A 27,091-nucleotide genomic window follows, 5' to 3' on the forward strand; every position below is an offset into this window, starting at 1 on the left:
TGCATACAACATTCTAAAACTTTTCTAGCCTGCATCTTCAAACTTTTCAAAATTCCTTTCACAAACCATTTCCAAAGGTTTCTAAACCACAGTCAAGTTAGTTACAGCAACAAACCCATTACCAGTACTAACTTCTCCTTTTAAAAAGAAATATATGTATGTAAATATATATATATATATATATATATATATATATATATATATATATATATATATATATATATATAAAATTTATAGTTGGACACAATACCTTTATTTTATTTATTTACATTAATGTGGTGCTGGGGATCGAACCCAGAGCCTCACACATGCTAGGCGAGTGTTCTACCACTGAGCCACAACCCCAGGCCCCTAATTTCTGCTTTAGCTTTTTTGTTGCTATGACCAAAATACCCAACAAGAGGAGGAAAAGTTTATTTGGGGCTCACAATTTCAGAGGTTTTAGTGCATAGACAGCCCACTCTATTGCTTTGTGCATGAGGTGAGATAGCACCTGGAGGAGGGATTCAATGGAGGAAAACTGCTCAGCTCATGGCAGGGTCAGGAAACAGAGAGTGAGGAAGGGGCCTTAGGGAAAATGCATCCTTCCAGGGCACATCCCCAGTGACTACCTCCTCCAGCCATGCCCCACCTGCCTACAGTTACCATCCAGTCCATTCAAACTAGGTTGGACTGATCAGGTTACAGCTCTCAGAATCCAATCATTTCACCTCTTGAAATACCTGCATTAATATAAGAGCTTTTGGGGATACTTCATATCCAAACCAAAATAAAATCCATCAGCAGTCACAATCTTCTACCTCATCTTCCCTATTGCCAGGTCCTATTCTTCTTGGAATCTGTTGATTTGCCTATTCTGAACATTTCATATAAATGGGATCATATGATATATAGTCCTTTGTGATTGGTTTCTTTAACATAATATTATCTAGATCTATCCACATGGAAGCAGGTAACTATTACTTTTATTATGTGATGAAATAATATTCCATTATATGGCTGTACCATATTTTGTTGATCCATCAGTTTATATGACATATGGATTGTTTCAGCTTTAGAGCTTTTATACATAAATCTGCTTTTAACATTAGCATACAAGTTGTTTTTTGTTTTGTTTTTTTGGTTATAGATGGACACAATATCTTTCTTTATTTATTTTTATGTGGTGCTAAAGATTGAACCCAGTGCCTCATACGTGCAAGGCAGGCACTCTACCACTGAGCCCCAGCCCAGTATACAAGTTTTTGTGTAGATTTATATTTTTAGTTCTCTGAGATATATATCTAGAAATGAAATTCTGGGTCATGTGATAACTATGCTTAAATTTTTTTTTTCCGTGCTGGGGATTGAACCCATGGTCTTATGCATGTGAGGCACTCTACCAACTGAGCTATATCCCCAGCCCTATGCTTAAACTTTTAAGTAACTACCAGACTATTTTTCATGTAGCTGCTCCATTTTTACATTCCCTACCAGTATTGTATAAGGGTTCCAATTTCTCTGCGTCCTCATTAATCCTTGTTATGGTCCATCATTTTTTTTATAGCCATGCCAGTGGGTGGGAAGTGATAATTCATTGTTGTTTTGATTTGCATATCTCCAATGACCAATTATGTTTAACATCTTTTCATGTGTTTATTGGCCATTTATATATCTTCTTTGAAGTGAGAATAAATTTGGGATGAGAATAAAATTCTGGATTTTTTTTTTCCAGCTATCAAGTTTGGCAACTTGTTATAGAAGCCCTAGAAAACTAATGTATGCCCATTGGTGCACAAATTTTAAATTTTGATGGAATCCAATATACCTTTTTTTTAAATATAAGAATTCTATGGTTTTAGCTCTTACATTTAGATCTTTGATTCATTGAGTTATTTTTTGTATACAGTGTTGGAGGTCCAGATTGATACTTTCACATGTGGATATCTAGTTGTCCCAGCACCATTTGTTAAAAAATTATCCCCATTTGAATAGTCCTAGCACTCTTGTTGAAAATCAGTTGATTATAAATGTATAGATTTATTTCTGGACCCCAGTTCTATTCCACTGTCCTATATGTCTGTTTTTATTTCAATACCGTATTGTCTTGATTAATGTAGTTTTGTACTGGCAGGGTGCTGGAGATTGAACCTAGGACTTTGAACATGCTAACATACACTCTGCCACTAAGTTACACCTTCTAGCCTCTGAACTAACCTTTGAAGATTAGAAAAGTAGAAATTTTGGAATTGGAAAATCTGGGTTCTCCAACATTCTTCTTTTCAAGATTGTTTTGGCTATTCTGTGTCCCTTGCAATTCCACATGAATATTAAGATGATCAATTTGTCCACATCTGTATTTTGTAGAATCATATTGTTTTCTTTTTGCAGTAGTAGAGATTGAACCCAGGGACACTACCACTGAGCTACATCCCTAGCAGTTTTTATTTTTGAGACAGGGTCTTACTAAGTTACCCAGGCTGTCCTCCAACTTTTTTTTAAATTTATTTTTTAGTTGTAGTTGTGCATAATTCTTTTATTTTATTTATTTTTATGTGGTGCTGAGGATTGAACCCGGTGCCTTGCACACGTGAGGCGCGCGCTCTACCGCTGAGCCATAACCCCAGTCCTGTCCTCCAACTTTTAGTTCTCTTCCATTAGCCTCTTGAGTTGCTGAGATTACAGGCATATAACATCATGCCCAATAGAGTTATAGTATTTTCTATATATAAGATCATATCATCTGCACATGGAGATAGTTGCCTTCTTCCTTTACAATACAGATGCTTTTTATTTCTTTTTCTTACCTAAAATTGCCCTGGCTAGAAGTACAATGTTAAATAGAAATGAGAATATACATTCTTTTTCCTTATCTTAAAAGGGAATGCTTTCAGTTTTTCACCATTATGAATGATATTAGCTGGGGGGTTTCACGAATGCCCTTTTTCAGATTGAAAAATTTCCCCTCTACTTCTGTTTGTTTGTTTGTTCAGTACTGGGGATTAAACCCATAAGCTCTTTACTAATGAGCTATATCCCCAGCTCGTTTTTATTTTTATTTATTTATTTTATTTTGAGACAGGTATCGCCAAGTTGCCTGTGCTGGTCTCGAACTTGTGATCTTCCTGCCTCAGCCTCCCAAGTGAGTAGCTGGTATTACAGGTGTGCGCCACTGTGCCTGACTTATTCCTGGTTTTATTGAGTATTGTTATCATGAAAAAATATTGACTTTTTTTGTGATTTTTCTATATTCATTGAAATGATCATGTGATTTTTTTTCTTTATCATATTCATATGGTGTGATTTTCATAAGTTGAACCAAGATTGCATTCCCTGAATAAATCTCACTTGGTCAGCTGGGCGTGATGATGCATGTCTATAGTCCCAAATGCTCTCTCAGGAGGCTGAGATAAGAAGACAGCTTCAGCCCAGAAGTTCGAGATCAGCCTAGACAACACAGACTTCATCTCAAAACAAATAAAACAAAACCAAAAAACCCCACTTGGTCATGGTTTATAATCCTTATGTTGCTATATTCATTTACCAGTATTTTGCTGAGTATTTTTGCATCTATTCAAAAGGGATATTGGTCTATAGGTTTATTTTATTTATTTAATATTTATATTTTAGTTGTAGTTGGAACGATATATTTATTTATTTATCTATTTATGCCTTTATTTTGCTCATTTATTTATTTTTTTATGTGGTGCTGAGGATTGAACCCAGGGCCTCGCATGTGCTAGGTGAGCACTTTACCACTGATCCACAACCCTAACCCCAGGTTTATTTTTTTTTTTAATGATGTCCTTGGTTTTGGTTTGAGGATCATACTGATTTTATTGAATGAGTTAGGAAATGTTCCTCTTCTTCTCTGTTATTTGGAAAAATTTGAGAAGGTTGGTTTGAATTCTTTGAATATTTTTTAGAATCTTTCTTTGTGAGAGATTCTTTTGGTTTTTTGTTTTTGTTGAGGGGGAGCAGATTTGGTGCTGAGCATCTGAACCCAAGACTTTGTGCCTACTAGGCTGTCTCCCAGCCCTTGCACTTGGGGAAGTTCTTTGACTACTTAATCTATTTTATTGTTATAAGTTTATTTAGATTTTCTGTTTCTTCTTGAGTTAGTTTTGGAGACAGGGACTTGCCATGTTGCCCTAGCTTGTCTCCAACTCACAGGCTCAAGTATTCTCTTGCCTCAGCCTCCTGAATAACTGGAACTACAGGTACATGCTACCATGCCAGGCTTTGAGTCAGCTTTAACAGTTAGTGTATTCCTAAGAATTTGTGTATTTCATCTAAGTTATCTAATTTGTTGGCATACAGTTGTTCATGTGTTTGGCATACAGTTCATATTCCTTTCTAATCTTTTTTACTATTCCTGTAAGGTTGTTAGTAACAATCCGTCTTTTATTTCTGAGTTTAGCTATTTGAGGTCATGCTTGTGTGTGGGCTTTGTGTCTCTCTTCAGTCCAGCTAAATTTGTCAATTTGTCAATCTTTTTTTTTTCCTTAAATTTAATTAATTAATTTATTTTTATGTGGTGCTGAGGATCGAACCCAGGGCCTCGCTAGACGAGTGCTCTACCACTGAGCCACAACCCCAGCCCCAATTTGTCAGTTTTTCAGAGAATTAACTTTTTGTTTTGGTAAGGGTTCCTCTCCTCCCCCCTCAATTTTGACTACTTCCAGTCTAATTTTATCATTTCCTTCCTTCCTTAGTTTGTTCTATTTTTTGGAAACGTCTTTAGGTGGAAGATTAGGTTTTGGATGGAGATCTCTTTTTTTATTGTACACTTTTATATTTTCCCTCTGAGTATTGCTTTCACTGCATCCCTTAAGTTTTGATGTTTTGTTTTTGATTGCTTTCAAGTCAAAGTATTTTTTTTTAATTTCATTTGTAACTTCTTTTTTTTTTTAAAAGAGAGAGAGAGAGAGAGAGAGAGAATTTTTAATATTTATTTTTTAGTTCTCGGCAGACACAACATCTTTGTTGGTATGTGGTGCTGAGGATCGAACCCAGGCCGCACGCATGCCAGGCGAGCACGCTACCACTTGATCCACATTCCCAGCCCTCATTTGTAACTTTTTCAATTTCATTTGTAATTTCTTCCCTCTACTTGCACCACCATCATCTAGAAACTCTCAAGGCAGTTAGCTGGGACAATTGTAAGCCTCACCTCATTTGGTTCCCATTTCTCAGAGATCACTGTCCTTTGTTGACTGAAGTTTAGTGTCTTGAAAACATTATTTCATACATTTTGTCTATATTCTCAGTTTCAGATGAGAGGGTATATCTGTACCCTATTACTCCATCTTGGCTATAAGTGGAAGTCAGTTTCATTTTTACCACTTGAGTTGCTGATCAATTTGGAATATGTAAGATGCAATTCCAATTTTATCTTTTTGCATATGGCTATACAGTAATTTCAACAAATTTAAAATTTAGATCAGCATTCACTTATTGTAAAACTGCCACTTTTTTCTCTGCCATCTTTTTCTTACTAATTTCTGTACTCAGTGTTCTGTGTTAGACTTTTCTATTCTATACATTATTCATTCTGTTTTTCATGTTTTAACTTTTTAGTATACAGTAAGGCCAATGTTGTTCCCCACATTGGTCTTTTTCAGGATTTTTTGGATCATCTTATTCTTTCAAATAACATTTTTGATCACAAAGTTAAAGTACACAGTTCTCTTTATGAAAGTTAATTTCTCTGCTCTAAAATTTCTTGTATTCTAATTATGAAGCATTAAAACATACCAAGAGTGGACCAAGTCAGGTGCAGTAGCACCTACCTGTAATCACATCTACTCAAGAGGCAGATGTAGGGAGATCACAAGTTTAAAGTCATCGTGGGCAATGATGACTATCTTAAAATAAAAAGTGCTGGGATATAGCTCAGTGGTAAAATACTTGCCTTGCATGCACACAGCTCTGGATTCAATTCCTAATACTGCAAAAAGAGAGAGGGAGAGGGAGGGAGAAAAGAATTATGGACCAAGTTTGGTGATTTTTTTTAAATATTTTTTTTTTAGTTGTCAATGGATCTTTTATTTATTTATATGTGGTGCTGGGAATTGATTCCAAGGCCTCACACATGCCAGGCAAGTATTCTACCACTGAGCCATGACTTCAGCCCAAGTTTGGTAATCTTAGTAGACAATATGAGTGGAAAAGTTAAAATATCATCATATAGTCAAAATTTCTCTTGCCTTCATTGGAAACAGTCTTAAGAAGTGTTTAAAAAGCTGGGTGCTATGGCGCACACCTGTAATCCCAGCAGCTCAGAGGGCTGAGACAGGAGAATGACGAGTTCAAAGCTAGCCTCAGCAATGGTGAAGTGCTAAGTAACTCAGTGAGAACCCTATCTTTGATAAAATATAAAATTAGGCTGGGAATGTGGCTCAGTTGAGTTCAATACTTGATTCCAAAAAGAGAGAGAGAGAGAGAGAGAGAGATTTAAACAAATAAAATGATCCAAATTAAAGTATTCATTCAATGATTTTGCTACTTTTCCTGTTGCAACCTAACACAAACAAGTTTCCCCCTAACGGTGGGGAATGTGTTTGAAAACCCCCAATGAACGCCCGAAAACACAGATGGTACTAAACCCTATATATACTATATTTTTCTTATTCATACATTTCTATGCTAAAGGTTTTATTATTTATTATTATTTATTATTTATTATTATTTATTTATTATTATTATTTATTATTTAGTTGTAGTTGGACACAATGCCTTTATGTTATTTGTTTATTTTTATGTAGTGCTGAGGATCAAACCCAGTGCCTAACATGTGCTAGGCAAATGCTTTACTATTGAGCCACAACCCCAGTGCCCCTATGCTAAAGTTTAATTTATAAATTAAGCAAAGTTGGGGCTGGGGATGTGGCTCAAGTGGTAGCGCACTCGCCTGGCATGAGTTCGGCCCAGGTTCGATCCTTAGCACCACATACAAAGAAAGATGTTGTGTCCACCGAAAACTAAAAAATAAATATTAAAAAAAAATTTCTCTCTTGGGGCTGGCGATGTGGCTCAAGCGGTGGCGCGCTCGCCTAGCGTGCGTGCGGCCCGGGTTCGATCCTCAGCACCACATACAAACGAAGATGTTGTGTCCCCCGAGAACTAAGAATAAATAAATGTTAAAATTCTCTCTCTCTCTGTCCCCCTCTCTCTCACTCTCTCTTTAAAAAAAAAAAAAATTCTCTCTCTCTCTCTCTCTCTAAAAAAAAAAATAAAAATAAAAAAATAAATAAAAATAAATTAAGCAAAGTGAGCCAGGTGTGACGGCACACACTTGTAATCCCAGCAACTCAGGAGGCTGAGGCAAGAGAATCACAAGTTCGAGGTCAGTTTCTGCGACTTAGGAGACCTGTCTCAAAATAAAAAATAAAGTTCTGAGATGTAGCTCATTGGTAACATGTGTTGCTATGGGATTCAGTCCCCAGGACCACACACACACACAAAAATTAACCAAAAAGAGTAAAAACTTAATAACAATATATGTCTTAGCAACCTCAACATATGGTTTTCTTTGCTTAATCTTTTTTTTTTTTTAAAGGATTGCTTTTGTGGGGCTGGGTTTGTAGCTCAGTTATTAGAGTGTTTGCCTTCCATGTGTGGGGCACTGGGTTCAATCCTTAGCACCACATAAAAACAAATAAAATAAAGGTATTGTGTCTAAAAAGTGTGTGTGTGTGTGTATGTATGTATGTGTGTGTGTGTCTGTGTGTAATGTACATCTCTTCTCTTTCTCACTCATTATATTATGCTTTTTTTTGGTCACACTGGGCCAGGGCCTTGCACATGTTTGGCAAGCACGCTACCCCTGAGCTGTATCCCCAGTCCTTTCTTTCAGTATTTAGTCAAGAACTTTTATCTCTTCATTTAAAGGAAGCATTTTATTACTTTTCTTTGGCCTATCTGAATTGCCTGCATCACTATTTTTGCACTTTGGGACCATTGTTAAGTAAATCAGAGATTATGTGAACAAAGTTCTACAATTCTCTGATAGTTGATCAGAGAATCAACTAGATAGCTGCTAAGTGAGTATTGGATGGGTAGCATATAGAGCATGGATACACCAGACAAGGAAATGATTCATGTATGACACAGGAGAAACAGGATCCTGCAAAATTGCATCACAATACCCAGAATGACATGCAATTTAAAATCTATGAATTGTGGGCTGGGGTTGTAGCTCAGTGGTATAGTACTTGCCTTGCATGTGGAAGGTACTGGCTTTGATCCTCAGCACCTCATAAAAATAAAGGTATTATGTCCATCTACAACTAAAAACATTTAAAAAAAATCTGTGAATTTTTTATTTCTAAAATTTTCCATTGAACATTTTCAGACCATGGATAATGAATTACAGAAAGCAAAACTACAAAGGGGGCACTATTACATATGTAACTGAACATTAATAAATAATTTCATAGTTAATCCACAAAACTAGGTGGGATTTTAATGGGATTCTAAGGTTGTTTCTCTCTCTCTCTCTCTCTCTCTCTCTCTCTCTCTCTCTCTCTCTCTCGTAGTGCTGGAGATCAAAAGCAGGGCTACACTATGCTGAGTAAATTCTTTACCATTGAGCTACACCCCCAGCCCCAAGCTGTCTCATTTTTAACCTCATCCAAAATTGTTTTAGGTTTGCATGTATATACCTATATTTGCCATAACTGAATGATGTTTATTTTCAGTGTGCAAGCTTAATTTTGGAATGATATATATAAAATAACCTTATAGACTCCTTTCAAAAGTATATTCCTTCATAGCAGAAATCATATCTGTTCCTTTAATATGTTTCTGTTGTTTAGCATACTGATAAAAGGTATATAACTCTTATGTGATGTGAATATGATATTTTTTAAGGTAGCACTTATTAGGTTTGTTTTCTTCTTTGTTTTTTAAAATTTGTACAGATATCAACATTTCTATCTTGATAAAACCCCTCATCATCATGCTGATAATTAATTACATACGTTCTTTAACAGAGATTATAATAGATATGTTGTAGATAGAAAAACAAAATGACAGATTTTGCTCTCAAGCTTGTTTTTTTGTTTGTTTTCTTCTAGTTAGGAACTATACTGAAAAACTGAAAGGTAGTAGCATATCGAAATAAGTAAAAAAGATAGTAATGCCTATAAAATTTTTGAAGAAAGCATAACATGCCGGGCGCAGTGGCCACGCCTGTAATTCCAGTATCTCAAGAGGCTGAAGCAGGAGGATTGCAATTCAAGACCAGTCTCAGCAATTTAGTGAGGCCCTAAGCAAATTAGTGAGTCCCTATCTCAAAATAAAAAATGAAAAGGACTAGGGATGTGGTTCATTGGTTAAGTCTCTCTGGATTCAATCTAAAGTACCAAAAAAAAAAAAAAAAAAAGAAAAGAAAAAAGATAACTGCTGAACTCAGGTTGAATTGAGCTAAGGTTTTGGGTAAAAGTAAAAATTGGATAGAAAGCCCTTGAGAAAAGGAGTAAAATGAGGCAAGGGGCAGGAAATAGAAAAATCACATCTTGAGTTTTTTGTTTTAGGGGGGTTTCTTTTTTGGTGCTGAAAATTACACCCAGGGCCTTGCACATGCTAAGCCAGAGTCAGTGGGTTTTAAGTTAGTGATGTGACCAGCTTCATGTAGGGTTTTGTTAGAAGAGTGCTAGTATATGTAATGGAAAGGTACTAATAACAGCTGACATTTGAGAACTTACTGTGTGCTAGTCATTGTGCTAAACACTTTATATATTTTTTTTATTTAAATGAATCTTCAAAAGCTGATACCAATGATTTATTATTATATTGAAATTGAGAAAAATTACTTTTGACAAAATTAAGCTACTTGCCAAAGTCTGACTTCCAGTGAAGACTCAAAGCCTGTATTCAAACCACTTGACTTAAATGTCTGTCTTAACTCTAACTAAATTACAGTTATGTTACAGAGAGTCATTAATTCCAAAATAATGGGGCTTCATTCTTTTTCTTTATACAGTAATCATCTAATGACCCTTTACTAGTGGGAAATCTTTCAGCAGACTTCCTGAAATTAATCTGCTTGAAATTTCAGCAAATTTTGGGTCACACAAAATGTGAACTTAGTAATATTGGAGATGCCAGGATTTCAGTGTTAAAAGCAAAGACAAGGGGCTGGGGATATAGCTCAGCTGGTAGAGTGCTTGCCTAAGCGTGCACAAGGCCCTGGGTTCAATCACCACCACCACAAAAAAAAAAAAAAAAAAAAGCAAAGGCAAGTTTTCAGAAGACTGGAATAGGTGACTTTCCTTTTGTTAGGCAACACTGGACTATGGAATGTATTCTCGAGAAGAAGAACTATTAAGAGAAAGAAAACGCATTGGAACAGTTGGAATTGCTTCTTATGATTATCACCAAGGAAGTGGAACATTTCTGTTTCAAGCTGGTAGTGGAATTTATCATGTAAAAGATGGAGGGCCACAAGGATTTACCGTAAGTTGTAGTTACTGCTTGTTAAATCTGATTTTGTGTCCTAAAGGTAAATGCCCAAATCAGAAAGGTAATTAACAAATAAACCAAAAAATTTAGTTTATCCAGCAAGAAATTTAGTTGCAATGAAAACAAAAAATATAGTACTAATTCCCAATTTTAAGACTATTAAGTTTTTAGTAACACTGATACAATTTTTTAAATGCTCAAACTTCTCACTATATAGGAAAATAGTAAAAGGCATCAATTCCCATTTTCTGTGAAAGCACTGAGGGAGATATTGAAAGATGTTTTCATTTTGATTTTATGTGGCTTTATTCTAAGAAATTCTTTATGAACTGTATGAGCTATTCTTTTGATAGAATTATGATGATCCTGGTTGGCTTTCATTAGATTTTTATGAGCAAAGTTTTTATTGCTAAAATTAAAGTGTTTAATAAAATGTTCAATAAATAAGCATTTAGTAATAATATTTAACAAAGAATAATTTCTCCAGTAAACAAGTTGGAGCAACAGAATTTATGATGTACTGTTATATTGTCTATATAGTACCTTCCCTGTTACCCTTAGCTTTTTCATTCATAGTATAAAAAAAAAAATGAGTCCTTTATAAGTTAAAGAAATTGAAAGATTTTTTTTTTTTCTGGGGAACAACTCCCATAGTTGAAATTTTTCCTAAAAATATTTTTCATTTTATAGAAAGGGTACTACAGGCAGATATGTGTATATCAACCTGATACCTACCTTAAAATGTTATTTACCTGTCTAGCAACAACCTTTACGGCCCAATTTAGTGGAAACTAGTTGTCCCAACATACGGATGGATCCAAAATTATGCCCAGCTGATCCAGACTGGATTGCTTTTATACATAGCAATGATATTTGGATATCTAACATTGTAACTAGAGAAGAAAGGAGGCTCACCTATGTTCACAATGGTAAGGCATGATTCTTCAAATCTTTCCTGAAAAGTATTTTTAAAGTTTAATTTGCTTTTGTTTTCATTTTGAAATTGAAGCAAGTGGGGTGATCTTTATATGTTACATTCATGCTTTTAAAAAATACAGAGGGTAAGTATTCTATAATACTTATATAATGCTGCCTTGTTTTAATTCATTTTCTCTGTCTCTTTTTTTTTTTTTCCTTTGTCCTTTTGAACCGGCTTACTTTGCCACTGAGGTATACCCCCTGCCTTTTTTATGTTTTATTTTGAGACAGAGTCTTGCTAAGTTGCCTGTACTGATCTGGAACTTTCAATCTTCCTGCCTTAACCTCCCAAGTAGCCATATGACGCCGTGCCCACCATTTTAATTCATTTTAGAGCAGCACTACAATAGCACCTCTGACATGATTTTCCTTTAGCATGATAAAACTGAAAATTTTTCCCAAACTGTTTTCATTAAATTAAAATTTTTCTAGGCACAATGGTAGCATGCCTGTAATCCTAGCACTTAGAAATCTGAGGCAAGAGGAACTCCTAGAACCCAGGAGTTAGAGACAAGTCTGGGCAACATAGTGAGATTTTATCTCAAATATTAGCCTTGTTTTGGGGAAAGAAACAAATCCAGTTACACACTATCAGAAACAATCTAAAATTAATCTTTCTGTTTTGGAGAGTCTGCTTAGTTATTATTGTCGTAATAGCAAAATCAGAATTTTATAGAACTTGTATATTATGGAAATATTTTTAAGTTGTAGTGAAATGACTGTAGTAATATTAAGCATCAATCAGCACAGAAAAGATATGGATGTTTTCCTCTAAAGATTTCATACAGCTGGGTGCAGTGGTGCATGCCTATAATCTCAGTGGCTTGGGAGACTGAGACAGGAGGATCGAAAGTTCAGAGCCAGTCTCAGCAATGGCAAGGTGCTAAGCAACTCAGTGAGACCCTGTCTAGAAATAAAATATGAAATAGGGCTGGGGATGGGATTCAGTGGTCGAGTGCCCCTGAGTTCAATCCCTAGTACCAAAAAAAAAAAAAAAAAGAAGAAAAGATTTCCTACAAATAAAAGATGGAAAATAGTATATTGCTTTTCCTTTGAATATATGAAATAAAGTTTAAGCTCTATAATAAAGGGTGGTGACTCTGAAAACTAATTTGTTCAACTTTTGCTTACTCTGATGTTCACAAAGTTGATTTACTGGCCATCTTTCTTAATCATCCCCTCATCATCAATTATTAGTTACAATTAATTACATTATTTGACAGAGATTATATTATATATAGGTAGGAAAACAGAATGATACAGTTATGAAGTATACTGAAAAAAAAACAGATAAGTAAAAGAAATAGTTGATAGATGATGTCACTGTGTGTCATAGTAGATCAGGAAACCTTGCTAATCAAGGTTGATTTGTTCACCAACACCCCCCTACTCCCACCCACTAGTGATTGAACCCAGGGGAACTCTATCACTGAACTGCATTCCTTTTATTTTTATTTTTGGTATTTGGGAAGGGTGCTTTACTACTGAGCCAAAACTCCCAGTCCTTTTATTTTTTATTATAAGTCAGGTTCTTGCTAAATTGCTGAGGCTGACCTCAAACTTGCAATCTTCCTATCTCAGCCTCTCAAATCACTCGGATTACAGGTGTGTACCACTGCACCTGGCTCAGGGTTGAATTTGAGCTAAATTGTTTTAGCCTGCAGTAGTTAACAGCAAACACTTAAAAAAATTTTTTATAGTTGTAGATGGTCAGCATGTCTTTATTTTATTTATTTTTTTAGTATTTATTTGTGGTGCTGAGGATTGAACCCAATGCCTCACATGTATTAGGAAAGCACTCTACTGATGAGCTACACCTCAGCCCCTTATTTATTTTTATGTGTGGCTGAGGATGGAACCTAGTGCCTCACACGTGCAAGGCAAGCATTCTGCCACTGAGCTACAGCCCCAGTCCCAGCAAATACTTTTTCATTATGAGGATAATCAGTATTTTTGAAACTTAAAACCTGAGCCATTTATATTAATAGAATGCTAAATTAATAGTCAAGAAATCTCTTCTAGGGCTGGGGTTGTGGCTCAGTGGTAGAGCGCTTACCTAGCATGTGTGAGGTACTGGGTTCGATTCTCAGCATTGCATATAAATAAATGAATAAAATAAAGGTTCATCAGCATCTAAAAATATTTTTAAAAATCTCTTAACATTCAATCAAGAAACCAAAATTTACTTAATTTCTGATATGCCAAATAATGTGGCAGGTATAACCAGTTCTCTATCTATAGGTTTCTCATCTAACTGCAGATCAAAACATTTAGGAAGAGGCTAGGGATGTGGTTCAGTGATAGAGCACTTCCCTGCCACATGTGAGGCCCTAGGTTCAATCCCAAGCACCACACATACAAAAAGCAGAAAAATTTTAGGAAAAGAATTCCAGAGAGTTCAAAGCAAAACTTGAAATTTTTATATTTCAAGCACTGTACCAAATCCCCACAAATGATGTATAGGAACACCTTGCTATGGCCTCCCACCATTGCATAGATTCTCTTTCTCTTTCCAGTATTTATTTGATCATTGATCATCTCATGTCTCATTCATGTACTATGCAGTTAGGCCTACAATGGTTGTGTTTGTATTGAACATGTATAGACTATTTTTTTCTTGTATTGAAAGTAATCTCGAGATTATTTAAAACATACATGAGAATGTGCAATAGGTTAAATGCAAATACTATGCTATTTTATGAAGAGACTTGAACATTCATAGATTTTGGTGTCTGAAGAAGGTCCTTGAACTAATTCTTTTCAGTACATCTGTACTAAGGATATGAAATTGAATAAGATATAGGCCTGTTCTTCAAAGAAGCTACATAAACAGATGACAATTAAGCAAAGTAAGAGTCAAACACAAGGTGTTATAGAGGACCAATGAGAAAGAGTCATCAGGGAAGACGTCCCAGAAAAGATGATACCTAAATTGATAACCAAATACTGTCTTACATTAGCCAGTACATCCCAGAAAAGGGAACTGTATAAGAAAGGTAGATGCAAATGATGTTGTGGTCTGTGTGAGAAGTTAGCAGTATGGTGTCCAAAAGTATAAGGACAGTCAAAAGAACCAGGGCAAGGAAGACTATATCTCGATAAGAACTTTATCATGATGTGGAGGTCTTCAGCTGTTGGATGGTATGGGTTTTAGTCATTTTATAAATAAATTGTTCTGGATACTTTGTGGAAGTCATACTTGAGAAAAACAAGATTATAACAGGGACACCAAAGCTTGACTATTGAAATTACTGAAGTTACATGACATAATACAAGATCAAAAGACAGAAGGGGGAGTGGAATAGGGAGACTCCTTTTTTAAAAAAATTAGTTTTTAGGTTTTTTTTTTTTCGGCGGACACAACATCTTTGTTTGTATGTGGTGCTGAGGATCGAACCCGGGCCGCACACATGTCAGGCAAGCGCGCTACCGCCTGAGCCACATCCCCAGCCCTTGGGAGACTCTTAAGTGCAGGCTTTAGTATTTAATGGTTCTCCCTATGAAGTCAGGAAATCAGAACAACTACCACTGGTAGCAGAAAGATTAGGGTGATTGGCTCGTAAATGTGTGTTGAGAATCCTAGCCATTTTTTCATGCTTTTAACATTGAGTATTCACTATGTAACAGTTATTGTTATTGAGGTTGGGACTACAAAATTCTAACATAACTGTCAAAATTAGGGCATTTTTTAGTCTTTTCCTTCTACAAAATTGCTGTTCACCAGAATTGATGATTGACAGAATTTAAATTAGAAAGTATTGAAATCCTGCAGGGTGTTACATTTGTCTTTTTATTCACCTTTTTACTGCACATATAGTATATGGTGTATTTATTAATTTTAGCACTACTTATCGTGGTGGCACACACCTGTAATCTTTGAGGCTCGGGAGGCTGAGGCTGAAGAATCATGAGTTCAAAGCCAGCCTCAGCAAAAGTGAGGCACTAAGAAACTCAGGGAGACCCTGTTTCTAAATAAAATACAAAATAGGGCTGGGGATGTGGCTCAGTGGTTGAATGCCCCTGAGTTCAATCCCCAGTACCAAAAACAAAACAAAACAAAAAAAACACAATTTAGTACTAATGTATTATTAAGAATATAAATAGAGAATATAGAATAATGGAGAACCAGATTGCCTGAGTTTGAGTCCTAGATCTACCATCTGTTAATTCTGTGACCTTGTGAAGTTATTTAACCTCTCTCTTAATTTCTCTATCTGTAAAAATCTTAATTACTAATCAACATGGGATTGTTATAAAGCTTTAATGAGTTAATATTTGTGAATTGTTTAGAGCTGTGCCTGTGTGTAAAGTGCTAAGTGCTGTGGACACAAGTGTTTAGATAGAAAGAGAGAGGGGGAAGGAGCATCATCAATCCAGTCTCCTTATTTGCAATAGGGTCTAAGTGAAAGTTCACTTCAGAAAGTAAGTTTAATCAATCAGCGTGTGCATGTTTATTCTTTGCCTAATATGATAGAAGAATTGAAAAGTAAATAAAAACTAGCTTCTGCTCCTAAACTTAACTCTTCTTATTGGGAGGACAAGATGATACTATTTATTCAGTTCATAAGTAACTCGATAATTGAGGTCTCTGTAATAAGTAATAGGGAGGTACAAATGAGTAATAACCATCCTCATATCTAAAAGAGGACAAAATATAAAATCAGGTTGTGGTATAATTTTGGGATAGTTGAAAGATTGAAGGAAAGTAAGCACTGGTCTTTGCTCTATTATTAATTCCAAAATTGAAAAAGCTCTGAAAATTCAGTTTAATTTTCATTAGCTAAGGGCTAAAACTCACTTCATCGCAAAACCTGACCTGAACTGCCCTGAGGATATTTATAATCTTAATCCTACTTAGTGTGCCTATTCATGTTTGCTGCAGGAATATTAGGGTGTTGGATTACCGCTCATTTGCTTACCCTACTGGAGATGTTACATAATATATGTAGGTGTACAATATATGGAAAATCCTCCACATTCTGAACACCAAATGCTTCTAGACTCAAATTTTTTAGATAAGGGAATATTGGTTTCTACTGCTCATTGATATGAGAAAATCTGGAAAATACAGATAAGCAAAAATAAGTCAAAACTTGCCTAAGCTGGGCATAGTGGTACATGTCTATAGTCCCAGCACTCTAGAGACTGAAATGGGAGATCTCTTTTTTTAAAAAACCTTTATTTTACTTATTTATTTTTATGTGGTTCTGAGGATTGAACCCAGTGCCTCATACATGCTAGGCAAGTGCTCTACCATTGAGCTACGACCCCAGCCCCTGGGAGGATCTCTTGAGCTCAGGAATTTGAGACCAGCCTGACCAACCCCATAGTGAGACCGTATCTCAAAAAAAAAAGGGGGGGGGGACTTGTTTAGAAAATTAAAATCATAATGAGATATTACTACACACCTAGACTACACCAAACATTGTAGAACTATCAGTTTCTGATCAAGTTAAACATATATTTTCCTTTGTACCCAGTCACTCCACTCCTAGGTATTTACTTGTTCAAGAGAAATTAAAACAAATGTTTAAAAATATTCTATAAAGAGTGTCTATGGGGGACTGGGGTTGTGGCTCAGCGGTAGAGTGCTCACCTTGCATGTGCGAGACCCTGGGTTCAATCCTCAGCACCACATAAAAATAAATAAGTGAAATAAAGGTATTCTGTCCAACTACAACTAAAAAGTGAATATTAAAAAAAAGAATGTCTGTGGCATTTTTATTAATAATAGCCAAAAACTAGAAGCAACCCAAACATACATTAACAGATGAATGGATTTTAAATCTATTATTAATCTTGCTATGGTATAGCAAGACATGATGGTGCATACCAGTAATCCTTGCTACCCAGGAGACTGAAGCAGGAGGATTGAAAGTTTGAGATCAACCTGGGCAACTTAGCAAGACATTGTCTCAGAATAAAAAAGAAATAGGATATAGTTCAGTGGTACAGCACTCATACGTTCAATCCCCACTATTGAATGGGGTGAGGTGGGGATAGTTTAAATGGAATACAGTTTAGCAGTAAAGAGGAATGAATTACAGATTCATTCTGTATGTGACATGTGACAAAATTGATGAATCTCAGAAAGAGACCAGTCATGAAATATATAAACATTTCTGTATCACATAAAATCTAATATAATTATGATTTTGTGAATTTATTTATTTGTTGGTTTTGGTGCTAAGTATTGAACCAAGGGCCTAGTACATGCTAAGTGCTACGATTGATCTATATCCCCAGGCCCAACAGGATTTTTTTAAAACAAGAGTTCCCTTCATACTATTTGTTAATAACCTAAGTGTAAACTGATAAAAGCTGAGCTGGTCTGGTTGAATGGGAGGAATGATTGAATTATGTGATCTGTAAGATCTATTCTAAGGGGCTGGGGATATAGCTCAGTTGGTAGAGTGCTTGCCTTGCATGCACAAGTCCCTAGGTTTTATCCCCAGCACCAAAAAAAAAAAAAAAAAAAAGAAAAGAAAAAACCTAGTCTAGTAAACTGGTGTGTGTGTGTGTGTGTGTGTGTGTGTGTGTGTGCGCGCGCGCGCCTGCCTGCCTGCCTGCCTGCCTGTCTCTCACTGGAGATCAAACCTAGGGCCTCACTAATTCTAAGTCTATAAAGATGTGTTTCTTTGTATAGAAGAGTTTCTTTTTTTCATCATTCTGAGTAAATGGAAAAGTAATTTTTTTTCCTTTAAGTACTGGGGATTGAACCCAGGGGTGCTCTACACCACATCATATCCCATTCTTCTTTATTTTTTATTTTGAAATGAGGTCTTACTAAGCTGCCTAGACTAGCCTCAAACTTTTGATACTCCTGTCTCAGCCTCCCCATTCATTGTGATTACAGGCATGCACCACTGTGCCTGGTGGAAAATTAATAACTCTTATGGAGCATGTACTATGGTCCAGGCTTTATTCTTAGCATTTTATGTAAGTTAATTAATCTAAGCCTCATAACAACCTAATAAAGTCCCATTTGCAAATGGAATACTGCAGTGGAATGAGATCCATTTGCCTAATGTTAGACAATAGGTAAACCTTGGAGCTCAAACTTGAACTCAATCCATTTGGTTCTAGAGTTCATCACTCCATTCAGCTACCTTTCAAAATAAACAGAATTATATTGTTTTCTTTGTACTATGAAAAAATAGCTTTTTGTGATTTTGTTTTTTATGTTTGTCTAGAGTTAGCTAACATGGAAGAGGATCCCAGATCAGCTGGAGTTGCTACCTTTGTTCTTCAAGAAGAATTTGATAGATATTCTGGCTATTGGTGGTGTCCAGAAGCTGAAACAAGTAAGGAAGTTCAAAATAATGTATTATAGGTCAATTGAAATATTAAAAGATTCACCTGTCAATTGGTTAAGTATACAGATTCTGAATATCAGATAATAGATACTAAAGTAATAATGATTAGATACTGGTTATGTAGAATAAATACATAGACTCTATATCTCACCATAACGAATTCTACTGAAAACGGTATTATAGTTTAGTACCTCAAATTCTTGATTTTCTTTGCCAAATTTTTCACCTACAAGCTGTTTTTGGTAATTTTGGCAATATTATAGCAAAATTTAAAAGACCACTCCTTAATGAGTTTCTGTGTATGATTAGAGCCACGCACAGTGGCATACATCTATAATCCCAGCAACTCAGAGGGCTGAGCCAGGGTTTTTACAAGTTCAAGGCCAACTGAAAAGCGTGATTGACAAGAGTTTGCATGAACAGATAACCAAACCAGTGGATGACTGTGCAAGTATTTCATTGCCTGCAAAACAACTCTCTAAAGTAATAGCTTACAATTTTTTGACCATGATCCAGTTAGAAATTTGGTTATAATCATGATCTAATAATTTTACATATACTTTATAGATAAAACAAATTTTATGAAGCAATATTTATCCTTATATGCAGTGCATTCTGATACTGTTATCCTTTCCTGTGTTGGTTTTTAAAACGTTGGTTATTCATTAATACCTTTTATGGCCCACACATCCAAGGGACAAATATTTATTTTTAAATATTTATATTTAATTTTAAGGTATAAAATATTTTGCCATAATTATATTTTATCAGATCAGATTTTTATATAAGTAAATGATTCAAAATAACTGGATTCTATTTAAATAACACTTTGTAGGAAATATTATAAATTAAATAATTCTCTTTTTAACAAAGAATGCATTTTAAAGTATGCAAAGACACAGCCCTTCAAAAATGTCTTCCCCTGGGGTTGGAGTTGTAGCTCAGTGGTAGACACATTGCCTAGTATGTGGGAGACACTGGATTCAATCCTCAGCACCACATAAAAATAAATAAATAAAATAACGGTATTGTGTCCATCTACAACTAAAAAAAAATTAAAGAAAATTTTAAAAAATAATGTTTTCCCCTGTTTAAAAAATATGTATGTATCATCTTCAGTTTTTTTCCCCAAAAGAACCGGTAAAAAGTAATAGGAGTAAGCAGTAACTCCCTTTGCTATTACAAAGACAAGTTATATTTTTATATGTAAAAGGCATTGTGGGCTGAGGATGTGGCTAAGTGGCAGAGCACTTGCCTAGCATGTGTGAGGCCCTGAGTTCAATCCCCCACACCACTAAATAAATAAATAAATAAATAGCACATTTTGTACACAAATTATTTTTCATTATCAGAAATCTAATACTAGTGAGTCTGGGATTGTGGCTCAGCGGTAGAGCATTCACCTAGCACAGCTGGGACCCAGGTTCAATCCTCAGCACCACATAAAAAATAAAGACATTGTGTTGTGTCCATCTACACCTAAAAAATAAATATTAAAAAAAAAGAAATCTAATACTAGAGGGAATAGTTAGTTATGATTATTTTCTGGAGTAATTCTTCTAAATTTACAATATCTAAATTCCTTTTAAGCTCCTAATGGCGGTAAAATTCTTAGAATTCTATATGAAGAAAATGATGAATCAGAAGTGGAAATTATTCATGTTACATCCCCTTTGCTGGAAACAAGGAGAGCAGATTCATTTCGTTATCCTAAAACAGGTATTGTGTTCCATTGGCCTTTGTATTCATTCATTTCCCCCTTCCAAATAAGATTTCCTCCTGTAGTCATTCTAAGGTATAGTCAGCATTGGTTATTTACAACCTTAATAAGGATAGTGTGTTGTCACTAAAATAGATTTAAAAAAAATTATTTTCAGGGCTGGGATTGTGGCTCAGCGGTAGAGCGCTCGCCTAGCACGGGCGGGACCCAGGTTCGATTCTCAGCACCACATAAAAATAAAGGCATTGTGTTATGTCCATTTACATCTAAAAAATAAATGTTTAAAAAAATTATTTTCAAAGTGGAGATGTCTACAACACTGTTTACTTCAGTAAAGAAACAAATAAGGAGGTTGTTGAACATGGTGGCACGTATCTGTAATCCCAGTTACTTGGGAGGCTGACAGGAGAATTGCGAGTTTGAGGCCAACATGGGCAATATAGTGAAACCCTGTGTCAAAAAATAAAAAAGCGGAGATGTAGGGGATGTAGCTCAGTGATCACTTGTCTAGAATGTACAAAGCCCTAGGTTCAATCCCCAATACCTTCAAAAAAAAGAAAGTAAGTATCTTCTGCCAAAAAGTTTTTTTAGTAATTGTGTTCTTAATAAATTAGTAATTTTTTGTCTATTTTACTGTTCACAACTTTCATTTTTTAAAATGGTACAGAATTTCCTTTTATTTCATACGGATCCTTCAGAGTTTTTTAGCCTCTTTTTTTTAAATATCCATATTTAAAAGTTTGAATTTAAGATGGCCTTTGTATTCATTCATTTCCTCCTGAGATTCCTGTGTAATAATGCTCTGACTCTTGGGCTGGGAATATAGCTCAGTTGGTAGAGTGCTTGTCTCATACACAAGGCCCTGGGTTCAATCCCCAGCACCACAAAAAAAAAAAAAAAAAAATAGCTGTGGCTATCTTCAGTATTACCAGCTTCAGTATTACCAAAGTATAAAGAGGATTGATCTAGCTCAATTAGTGCAAGTAATTTTAGATATACATTACTACTCACTTATATCTCTTTCTAAAGGCACAGCAAATCCAAAAGTCACTTTTAAGATGTCGGAAATAATGGTTGATGCTGAAGGAAGGGTAAGTATTAAATGTTGAGTTGACTTCTGTGCCCTCTAACTAATCTAATCAATCTAGTAAGGGCCTTTGATAACTTTTTATTTTTTATTTTTTATTTTTTGGATTTGGACTTGCCAAGATATCTATGGATCATGATTTTTAGGTTGACCAAAAATTTTCTACTTCCAAACTTACTGCTGATTCCCAAGATATGAATATAGGGATATCCATGTTTGCCACTCCTTTCCAATAGTTTTTCTTCTTTGCCTTTATTAATTCTTGAATGTTAAAATTAGTGATTTAGTGCTTGCTTTGGCAGCACATATAGTAAAATGGGAACAATACAGAGAAGATTAGCAGGGCCCCTGTGCAAGGATAACACGCAAATTCTTGAAGTGGTCCATGTTTTCTGATTCATAGTGGGGTTGGGAGGGGGAGCATGGGAAGATTAGACAAATTTTAGATATGGCAAAGGGGAGGGAGGGGAAGGGAGGGGGCAAGGAAGTAAAAAAGATGGTAGAATGGGGGGGGCATCATTACCCTAAGTACATGTATGAAGACATGAATGGTGTGAATATACTTTGTATACATCCATGAAAATTGTGCTCTTTATGTGTAATATGAATTGTAATGCATTCTGGTGTCATATATAACAAATTAGAATTAAAAATTTTATTTTATACATGAACTTTATTATATGGATATAAATTATTTCCATATCTAATTTGTTTTCTTCATGAAAGGGTGTTGAATTTTATTAAATATCTTTCTAGGCTGTTGAGATGATCATGTGCTCTTTTTTGTTCATTCTCTTAATATGGTGTGTCACATTAATTGATTATTATATTTCAAACCATCTTTGCATCCCAGGGTTAAATCTCACTTAGTCGTGGTATATGATCTTTTGAATGTGATATTGGATTCAGTTTTCTTATATTCTGTTGAGGGCATTTGCATGTATGTTCATCAGGCCGGTCTGTACTAGAATTCCCTTACGTTATCTTTTCAAAGGACTTTCACATTTGCAGAAGAGCAACTCATTATTGACTTTACACTATATGTAGTTCTCTACCCTGAAAAGTGCCTAATACAAAGAGCCTAGTTCTCTGAATGGAACATGAAGGAAAGAACAGGGCAGCAAATGATTCATGCAATTAAAATATATTTTTAAAACCCTGCTATAATAGTCTTTGATATTCTTGAGATCAAGAAAATATTTTAGGTGGATAGGAAAAGGAAAGACAGTGGAATGAATCTGACATAACTTTCCAATGTACATATATAAGTATACCACAGTGAATCTCACCATTGTGTACAAGAAATTAATTAAAAAAAAATAACTATGGGTAAATGGCAGAAAGATCAGTAGAGGGAAGGAATTAGGGTGGGAAAAGGGAAGGGGAAGGAGAGGTACTGGGGTCTGAATTAGAATATATTCCATGTTTGTCTATGTCAATAGGGATTCTACTATTATGTACAACTAAAAACAGTTTTTAAAAAGAAAAAAAACTAGTGATTTACCTTCTGTGTTGGGTAAATATCTATGGAGGGTTAAATATCCTACATTTCTCTTGTACTGCTAGTTTCTGTATGGTCAGTCAGATTTATGAACTGCATGCTCACAAGTTAAAAAGCAGTCCTCTCTGCTAGACTTTTTTTACATAACTTTACTGAGATACAATTCACATACAATACGATTCACTCATTTAAAGTTTAAAATTCATTGGCTTTTAGTACATTCATAGAGTTGGGCAACCAGTCAATTTTAGAACATTGTCGTCACTTCAGAAAAAAACCCAACACCTCTTAGCCATCATTCACCCAACCTCCCCATATCACTAACCCTAAATAACCACTGATTGGCTTTCTATCTCTCTAGATTATGTCCTATTCTGGAATTTCATATAAATAAAATCATATAATACATTGTCTGGCTGCTTTTAAATTAATGTTTTCAAGATGCACCATGTTCTAGTACTTATTTCTCCTTTTTTTGGTGATACTGGGGTTTAAATCTAAGGTCTCATGCATGGCACCATTCTACCACTGAACTGCATCCCCAGCTTATGTACTTCATTTCTTTTATTGCTAAGTAATATTTCATTGTATGAAACACCTCATTTTATTTATCCATTCATCAGTTCATGGATATTTGTGTTGTTTACACTTATTTGCTGTTAAGAATAAAATTGGGGCTGGGGATGTGGCTCAAGCGGTAGCGCGCTTGCCTGGCGTGTGTGCAGCCCGGGTTCGATCCTCAGCACCACATACCAACAAAGATGTTGTGTCCGCCAAGAACTAAAAAATGAATATTAAAAATTCTCTCTCTCTCTCCTCTCTCTCTCTCTCTTTAAAAAAAAAAGAATAAAATTGCCTGAATATGTATATATAAGCTTTTGTGTGGATTTATGTTTTCATTTCTCTAGGGTATATCCTTTGGAGTAAAACTGTTAAGTCATATGTTAACTCTATGTTTAATCTTTTTTGAAAGTGCTAAACTGATTTCTAAAGTAGCCGCATGCGCTATTTATTTTCCCACTAGCATTGTATGAGGTTTCCAATTTCTCCACATCATCACCAACACTTGTTATTATCCATCTTATCTATAATAGCCATCCTGGTGGGTTTGAAGTGATAGCTCATGTTGATTTTGCTTTACATTTCCTTTATGGCTAATGAAGTTGAACATTTTTTCCTATGTTTATTAGCCACTTATATATCTTCTTTGGAGGGACTATCTATTCAGATCCTTTGCCCGTTTTAGAGCATGTATTTATTTTTTAAATTTTGTTTGCTAGACCTTTAAAGGAAAAAAAAAAAAAAACATTGCTTGTCCAGGGCATTTCAAACATATATTACACAAATATATTTTAAACTAAAATATAGGGAACCGAGGATTATTATTTTTCTTAGATTCTAGAATCTAAAGTGATTAAAACTTGATTATATAATTTATTATCAAGAGTTCTTTCTTCCAGTATACTCTTAAAGGAAAAGATTTTAGATTGTGCTAATTCTTGTGTTTAGAACTTTCTTAGGCATAAAAAGCACCAGTAAAAGTAACTCACCACTTATTGCTGTTTTTTCCTGCATTCTTTGTTCTGTTTTAAATACCTACATCTCAAAAAGAAGTCTGGTGTTACAGATGATGATTTAAGTAGACTAGTGAGCTTAATTATTTTTCTAAACCTTCTATAATGACATTCCTTTTTTCTTTTTTAATAGATTACAGATGTCATAGATAAAGAACTAATTCAACCTTTTGAGATTCTCTTTGAAGGAGTTGAATATATTGCCAGAGCTGGATGGACTCCTGAGGGAAAATAGTGCGTATGTTAAATTGATACAACTAATTTAGGATCCAGAGTTTTAGAAATGGGAGCTGCCTTCACATGTAAATTTGCAGTATAGTTATTTCTGCACAAGGAATTTTTCCTGAACTAAGGGAACTGGCAGATTTATAATCCAAGAAGCATAAGTGTATTGCATTTTAATTCTCTTACTTAGCCATTAATGGTTTACAGTGTTATTTTTGGTTGAATTGTCTGACTTCAAGGCTCACACATAAATAAATATATATTTTTTAATTTTTAGTTTTTACTTGTAGTTGGACACAATACCTCTATCCACCTATTTTATATGGTGCTGAGGATCGAACCCAGGGCATCGCATGTGCTAGGCGAGTGCTCTACTGCTGAGCCACAACCCCAGCCCAAATAAGTATTTTTTAATTGTATAATTTTGGCAGAAATATTTATAAAGCCTTATGAGAATAATTACGTATAGTTCTTATGTCTTATGTAGACAACAGGATTTTTATGAGACTGGCATTTGTAGGCACTAAAGGGCAAAAACAGTTTCAAAGGCCAATAATGATTTTGGAAATTGAAAGAAAACCACTTTTAAAACTCTATTCAAACTTTTTTTTTTTTCTTATGCTGGGGATTGAACCCAGGGCCTCATGCATGCTAGGCAAATGTTCTACTTCTAAGCCATATATATGCTTAGCCCTCATACTTAACTTTTGAAAATAACTATAGAGTATTTTTAATTAGCTATTTATAAGTAATAATTTATGATATAATAAAGCAGTTCTTTCAGTGTAAGTATAGAAATAATCAATAGGTGCCATGAAACAGAATAAGGGATTATTCATTTTCTGAGAGCTTCTTTATTTCTGGTGCTTTTCTTTATTTGTTTAAATAGTGCTTGGTCCATCCTACTAGATCGTTCGCAAACTCGTCTACAGATAGTATTGATCTCGCCTGAATTATTTATCCCAGTAGAAGATGATGCTATGGAGAGACAGAGACTCATCGAGTCAGTGCCTGATTCTGTGACACCACTCATTATCTATGAAGAAACAACAGACATCTGGATAAACGTATATGCATTTTTTCCCTGTACTTGGCTAAATATTTCCTTAGAATGCTAAAGCAAATGAAGTTTTATAGCAAACTATCAAAATGCATTTTTTTAAGCTCAGAGGAACTATGAATGTTATTTTCTTAGTTTGAATATTTCAGTTGGAATGATGGTTTTAGAATGGAAGAGTGTGTAGATAAAAAGTAAATGCCATTGCAATGACATCTCATTGTGGATTTGTTCCTGGATACATTAGGTATCAAAATATACAGCTTAATCTTCAGCCCTTCTTGCTTCTGAGAGGACTTTAAGAATTTAATCTACAAAAGTCTCTCTCTGTTAAGTTGGTTAACTATACGAAAATATACCAGGTTTTAATTGTTTGCATTTTTCATTTTAGCATTAAAACTTAAATAAGACACAAAATAAATATAGCCACTTTACTTCCTAACTGAATATAGGCTTAATGCATTTCACCTAAACAGACAAACATCTGTTTTCCTTCCCTGATAGAATATTTCTCTTTGAAAAACGTAAGTAAAAAATGTTGTTCCTCATCATTTTGTGTTAAGACATGTATCATTAAACAAACACTGTACCATGTTTCAAAGATTATAGAAAGAAGTTTTGGGTCATATTTTTTTTTCCCCTCAAAGTTCATGTCATATGGGTAATGTGCCGATGTCGTAATAAAGTTTAGAGGGAGGCATATCTCACATAAGAGCGTGAACACCCAATCATCGCACTTATGAACCAAAGGATCTTGGTCATATCTTTTTTCTTTTTCTTTTTCCGTTTGGAAGCATGTATTTCTTGATGGATGAACTCTTTTATCTAAAGAAAAGTAAATATGAAAGGCTCAGGCAAAACCCGTTATTGTAACTATACCATATCTCTAGCACTGACAGTTCTTTATATTTTCTAATTACGTTTACCAATAATTCTTCCTTCTCTAGCTTAATTGAATTATTTATGTAGTATTTTCATTAATGTGTATAGTAAATTAAGCTATTCATTTTACAGATCCACGACATCTTTCATGTTTTTCCCCAAACTCACGAAGATGAAATTGAGTTTATTTTTGCCTCTGAATGTAAAACGGGTTTCCGTCATTTATATAAAATCACATCCATTTTAAAGGAGAGCAAATATAAGCGATCCAGTGGTGGGCTGCCTGCCCCAAGTAAGAAATCCTT

At 34.9% G+C, this 27,091-nt stretch overlaps 2 protein-coding genes across 10 annotated transcripts in view; one reads left to right on the plus strand and one right to left on the minus strand.

The window, feature by feature from the left end:
- HACD3 (3-hydroxyacyl-CoA dehydratase 3) overlaps window positions 1–27,091 on the minus strand; it is a 136,303-nt gene that overhangs the window by 63,826 nt on the left and 45,386 nt on the right. The gene's annotated exons all lie outside the window — the stretch shown is intronic.
- Window positions 1–27,091, plus strand: part of DPP8 (dipeptidyl peptidase 8) — a 66,124-nt gene that overhangs the window by 15,133 nt on the left and 23,900 nt on the right. For 7 of the 9 annotated variants that reach the window (XM_081292110.1, XM_081292113.1, XM_081292118.1 and 4 more), the window contains 9 exons: window positions 3,062–3,121; window positions 10,267–10,440; window positions 11,207–11,375; window positions 18,618–18,728; window positions 20,331–20,459; window positions 21,490–21,551; window positions 24,756–24,856; window positions 25,737–25,914; window positions 26,919–27,078. In XM_081292110.1, coding sequence (XP_081148236.1) covers window positions 3,062–3,121; window positions 10,267–10,440; window positions 11,207–11,375; window positions 18,618–18,728; window positions 20,331–20,459; window positions 21,490–21,551; window positions 24,756–24,856; window positions 25,737–25,914; window positions 26,919–27,078 — 1,144 coding nt within the window. The remainder of the gene's footprint in view (window positions 1–3,061; window positions 3,122–10,266; window positions 10,441–11,206; window positions 11,376–18,617; window positions 18,729–20,330; window positions 20,460–21,489; window positions 21,552–24,755; window positions 24,857–25,736; window positions 25,915–26,918; window positions 27,079–27,091) is intronic. The other 2 variants (XM_081292114.1, XM_081292116.1) reach the window with 1 other exon arrangement.

The sequence above is a fragment of the Spermophilus citellus genome, assembly GCF_964194105.1.
Source record: "Spermophilus citellus genome assembly, chromosome: 4".
NCBI classification, from domain to species: Eukaryota; Metazoa; Chordata; class Mammalia; order Rodentia; family Sciuridae; genus Spermophilus; species Spermophilus citellus.